The 5000-nt window shown below is 52.9% G+C and overlaps 1 protein-coding gene across 1 annotated transcript in view; it reads right to left on the bottom strand.

Annotated features, from left to right (window-relative positions):
• sgcd (sarcoglycan, delta (dystrophin-associated glycoprotein)) overlaps nt 1-5000 on the bottom strand; it is a gene marked incomplete at both ends in the record, with an annotated part of 84088 nt that overhangs the window by 68687 nt on the left and 10401 nt on the right. The window contains one exon of the mRNA XM_084445731.1: nt 1228-1329. Coding sequence (XP_084301857.1) covers nt 1228-1329 — 102 coding nt within the window. The remainder of the gene's footprint in view (nt 1-1227; nt 1330-5000) is intronic.

Here is a 5000-nt window from a genome sequence, read left to right as displayed (position 1 = left end):
CTATCAGCACCTCCTCTCTATCAGCACCTCCTCTCTATCAGCACCTCCTCTCTCTCCACACCTCCCTCTCTATCAGCACCTCCTCTCTCTCCCTCTCTATCAGCACCTCCTCTCTCTCAACACCTCCCTCTCTATCAGCACCTCCTCTCTCCACACCTCCCTCTCTATCAGCACCTCCTCTCCCTCCACACCTCCCTCTCTATCAGCACCTTCTCTCTCTCCCTCTCTATCCGCACCTCCTCTCTCTCCCTCTCTATCAGCACCTCCTCTCTCTCCACACCTCCCTCTCTATCAGCACCTCCTCTCTATCAGCACCTCCTCTCTCCCTCTCTATCAGCACCTCCTCTCTCTCAACACCTCCCTCTCTATCAGCACCTCCTCTCTCTCAACACCTCCCTCTCTATCAGCACCTCCTCTCTCTCCACACCTCCCTCTCTATCAGCACCTCCTCTCTCTCAACACCTCCCTCTCTATCAGCACCTCCTCTCTCTCAACACCTCCCTCTCTATCAGCACCTCCTCTCTCTCCACACCTCCCTCTCTATCAGCACCTCCCTCTCTATCAGCACCTCCTCTCTATCAGCACCTCCTCTCTCCTTCTCTCTCAGCACCTCCTCTCTATCAGCACCTCCTCTCTCTCTCAGCATCTGTGTCTGCCTGTGAGAGACAGAGGAGATAAAGGATGCTGCACATGATCAAGACATCCCTCACCACTGGCTAGAGAGAGAGAGAGAGAGAGAGAGAGAGGGGGGGGGAGGAGAGAAAGGGAGTGAGAGAGAGAGAGAGAGAGGGGGGGGGGAGAGAAAGGGAGTGAGAGAGAGAGAGAGAGAGAGAGAGAGGGGGGGAGAAAGGGAGTGAGAGAGAGAGAGAGAGAGAGAGAGAGGAGAGAGAGGGATAGAGGAGAGAAGGAGTGAGAGAGAGAGAGGAGAGAGAGAGAGAGGAGAGAGAGGGAGAGAGGAGAGAAGGGGAGTGAGAGAGAGAGAGAGAGAGAGAGAGGAGAGAAGGGGAGAGAAGGGGAGTGAGAGAGAGAGAGAGAGGGAGAGAGGAGAGAAGGGGAGTGAGAGAGAGAGAGATAGAGAGGGAAAGAGGAGAGAAGGGGAAAGAGAGAGGGAGAGGGAGAATGGGAGTGAGAGAGAGAGAAGGGGAGTGAGTGAAAGAGGGAGAGAGGAGAGAAGGGGAGTGTGCGAGAGGGAGAGGGAGAAGGGGAGAGACAGCGTGTTGGTCTTACTGGTCTGGACTGGATAGCTTTGGCATACAGGGGCTGGAGGAACTCTGAGTCTCCATCCAGCTTCAGCCCCTTCTCTGTGATCCTCAGGTTACCCATCCCATCCTGAGAGAGGAGAGAGGAGGAGAGAGAGGAGGAGAGAGGAGGGGAGAGGAGGGGAGGAGGAGGGGAGAGGAGAGAAGAGGAGAGAAGAGGAGGAGAGAGGAGAAGAAGGGAAGAGAGGAGGAGAGAGAGGAGGGGAGAGGAGAGGAGAAGAGAGGAGGGGAGAGAAGAGGAGGAGAGAGGAGAAGAAGGGAAGAGAGGAGGGGAGAGAGGAGGGGAGAGGAGAGGAGAAGAGAGGAGGGGAGAGGAGAGAAGAGGAGGAGAGAAGAGAGAAGAGAGGAGAAGAAGGGAAGAGAGGAGGAGAGAGGAGAGGAGAAGAGAGGAGGGGAGAGAGGAGGGGAGAGGAGAGGAGAAGAGAGGAGGGGAGAGGAGAAGAAGGGAAGAGTGGAGGAGAGAGGAGAGGAGAAGAGAGGAGGGGAGAGAGGAGGGGAGAGGAGAGGAGAAGAGAGGAGGGGAGAGAGGAGGGGAGAGGAGAGGAGAAGAGAGGAGGGGAAAGGAGAGAAGAGGAGGAGGGAAGAGAGGAGGAGAGAGGAGAAGAGAGGAGATGAGAGGAGAGAAGAGGAGGAGAGATGAGAGGAGAATAGATTATTACAAGTTTCATCTGCAGAAAGAAAGATAAACTTCATGCATCATCATCATCATCAATCACCATGTGTATCATGATCATCATCGTCATTATCTTTCTGGAGACAAGACTGTTGCCGTGGCAACCATTCAATTCAAAAAGCTATTCTTAGCCACGCCTCCTCCTCACACGCTGACTGCTCATCACAAGCCTCTCTGTTCCAGGAGAGACCCCGCGGTCATGACCTGGTCTGGGGGAGAGCAGCAGGGAGGGCTGGGGATGAGAGAGACCCAGAGAGAGAGACCGGCTCTGGGCCGACTGACCCCCGGGGTCGTGACCTGGTCTGGGGGAGAGCAGCAGGGAGGGCTGGAGATGAGAGAGACCCAGAGAGAGACCGGCTCTGGGCCCGCTGACCCCCGCGGGAGAGACCTGGTCTGGGGGAGAGAGCAGCAGGGAGGGCTGGAGATGAGAGAGACCCAGAGAGAGAGACCGGCTCTGGGCCGACTGACCCCCCCCGGTCATGACCCGGTCTGGGAGAGAGCAGCAGGGAGGGCTGGAGATGAGAGAGACCCAGAGAGAGACCTGGTCTGGGGGAGAGCAGCGGGGAGGGCTGGAGATGAGAGAGACCCAGAGAGAGACCTGGTCTGGGGGAGAGCAGCGGGGAGGGCTGGAGATGAGAGAGGCCCAGAGAGAGACCTGGTCAGGGGGAGAGCAGCAGGGAGGGCTGGAGACGAGAGAGACCCAGAGAGAGAGACCAGCTCTGGGCCGACTGACCCCCGCGGTCATGACCCGGTCTGGGAGAGAGCAGCAGGGAGGGCTGGAGATGAGAGAGACCCAGAGAGAGACCTGGTCTGGGGGAGAGCAGCAGGGAGGGCTGGAGATGAGAGAGACCCAGAGAGAGAGACCCGCAAGAACGTCTACCTGAGGGCTGACAGCACCACCAGCCTGTAGGTTAGGGTACCTGAACACACACACACCACAGGACCCACCACAGAACCCACCACAGAACCCACCACAGAACCCACCACAGAACCCATCACAGAACCCACCACAGAACCCACCACAGAACCCTTCACAGAACCCACCACAGAACCCACCACAGAACCCACCACAGAACCCACCACAGAACCCACCACAGAACCCACTACAGAACCCACCACAGAACCCATCACAGAACCCACCACAGAACCCACCACAGAACCCACCACAGAACCCACCACAGGACCCACCACAGAACCCACCACAGAACCCACCACAGGACCCACCGCAGAACCCACCACAGAACCCACCACAGGACCCACCACAGAACCCACCACAGAACCCACCACAGAACCCTTGATCAGGCCCCCGTCTCAGTCTGTCTGTGTCAGTCTCTCTGAGAGAGAGCTGACTGCCTGTCTGTATCTCTGTCTGTCTGTCTGTCTGTCTGTGTGTGTGTGTGTGTGTGTGTGTGTGTGTGTGTGTGTGTGTGTGTGTGTGTGTGACTGACTGACTGCCTGACTGTCTGTATCTCTGTCTGTCTGTCTGTGTGTGTGTGTGTGTGTGTGTGTGTGTGTGTGTGTGTGTGTGTGTGTGTGTGTGACTGACTGACTGACTGACTGACTGACTGGTTGACTGACTGACTGACTGACTGACTGACTGACTGGTTGACTGACTGACTGACTGACTGACTGACTGACTGACTGACTGTCTGTATCTCTGTCTGTGTGTCTGTGTGTGTGACTGACTGACTGACTGACTGACTGACTGTATCTGTCTGTCTGTCTGTCTGTCTGTGTGTGTGTGTGTGTGTGTGTGTGTGTGTGTGTGTGTGTGTGACTGACTGACTGACTGACTGACTGACTGACTGACTGTATCTCAGTGTCTGTCTGTGTGGCAGTTATGGATGAGACGGTACGGTACGGTATCTAGTAACACGGTAGTTTACGGTATTTAACGGTATACGTCATTTCATCTCCCCAACACACATAAAAAAAACAAGTATTTTACTAACTACAGTGCAACACATGATGGAAAATACACACTATTGTAATTAAGCTCAGTTCATTAATAGCAAGCTTATATTAAATTACAAAATCAACTGTTGCAAGCAACTTGAAATGTGAAGTTTCAGCAGCGCATTATTGTGTAATACCGTAAACATAATAGCGTAAACACAGGGAATGTCACGGTTCTAATACCCTGGACATTTTATACGGCGGTTCACGGTTTTACGGTCTACCGTCTCATCCCTAGTGGCAGCAGACTGCCTGTCTGTCTGTCTCTCTCTCTCTCTCTCTCTCTCTCTCTCTCTCTCTCTCTCTCAGGCAGAGCGCAGTGCTTCATTTGTACATCAGGAGGTCCTGGAATACAGGGTTTGTTTTTTAAGGGTCTGGGGAGGTTGGGATGTGGGTATAGAGATGAGTGAAATCTTTGCTACATAACTTTTTTGTATTCCTTCTATGTATGTAACTTTCCTACTGTGTACTATTTGCCCCACTATTTTAAGACTGTATATTTATTTGCCCAGGGACTGCGGGTGGAAATTAGCTGTTTAGCTATAACCTTGTACAGTGCATCTCTCCCTATTCTATAGGGTAAATGTCTACTGTACCTTGTCCCTGTCTTAAAAATCAATAAAAAGCAATCAATCAATCAATCAATCAATCAATCTATCAATCAATAAATCAGACTATATATGTGCAAACCCACAACAATGGCACTTCTGAGTTTTCATAATAGCCACTCATCAATTCGTCATTTCACAGCATGAATGCTCACTTGATTAGTTTGCAGAAACATAATCATTAAGCCAAAATGACACCAAAGAGCATGAAACCACCGGCCAGCACACTACCTGTAAATGACTCCTTCTAAGTCTCCTCATGATCTCCGTATCCCACTGGCATCCTAATCTCCACCTCCCCCCCCTATTCCAAGTCCTCCCTGCCGTTCCTCTTGTTCTACAGTAGCAAGATTGTTCTTTTAATCATGCTGCTGATTGCTTTTGCTGCGTGTGCTGGCGCCACTCTGTTCCGCCGAAATTGGATTGGACTTTGGCCTGCGTTAGTGCTCAGGGCCCCGACTGGTTTGAACAAATGAGATACACACCTGACCGTGTTTTGGACAC

The sequence above is a fragment of the Borostomias antarcticus genome (genome assembly GCF_949987555.1).
Source record: "Borostomias antarcticus genome assembly, chromosome: 1".
Lineage (NCBI taxonomy): Eukaryota > Metazoa > Chordata > Actinopteri > Stomiiformes > Stomiidae > Borostomias > Borostomias antarcticus.
This window is presented reverse-complemented; position numbering and strand designations above follow the sequence as displayed.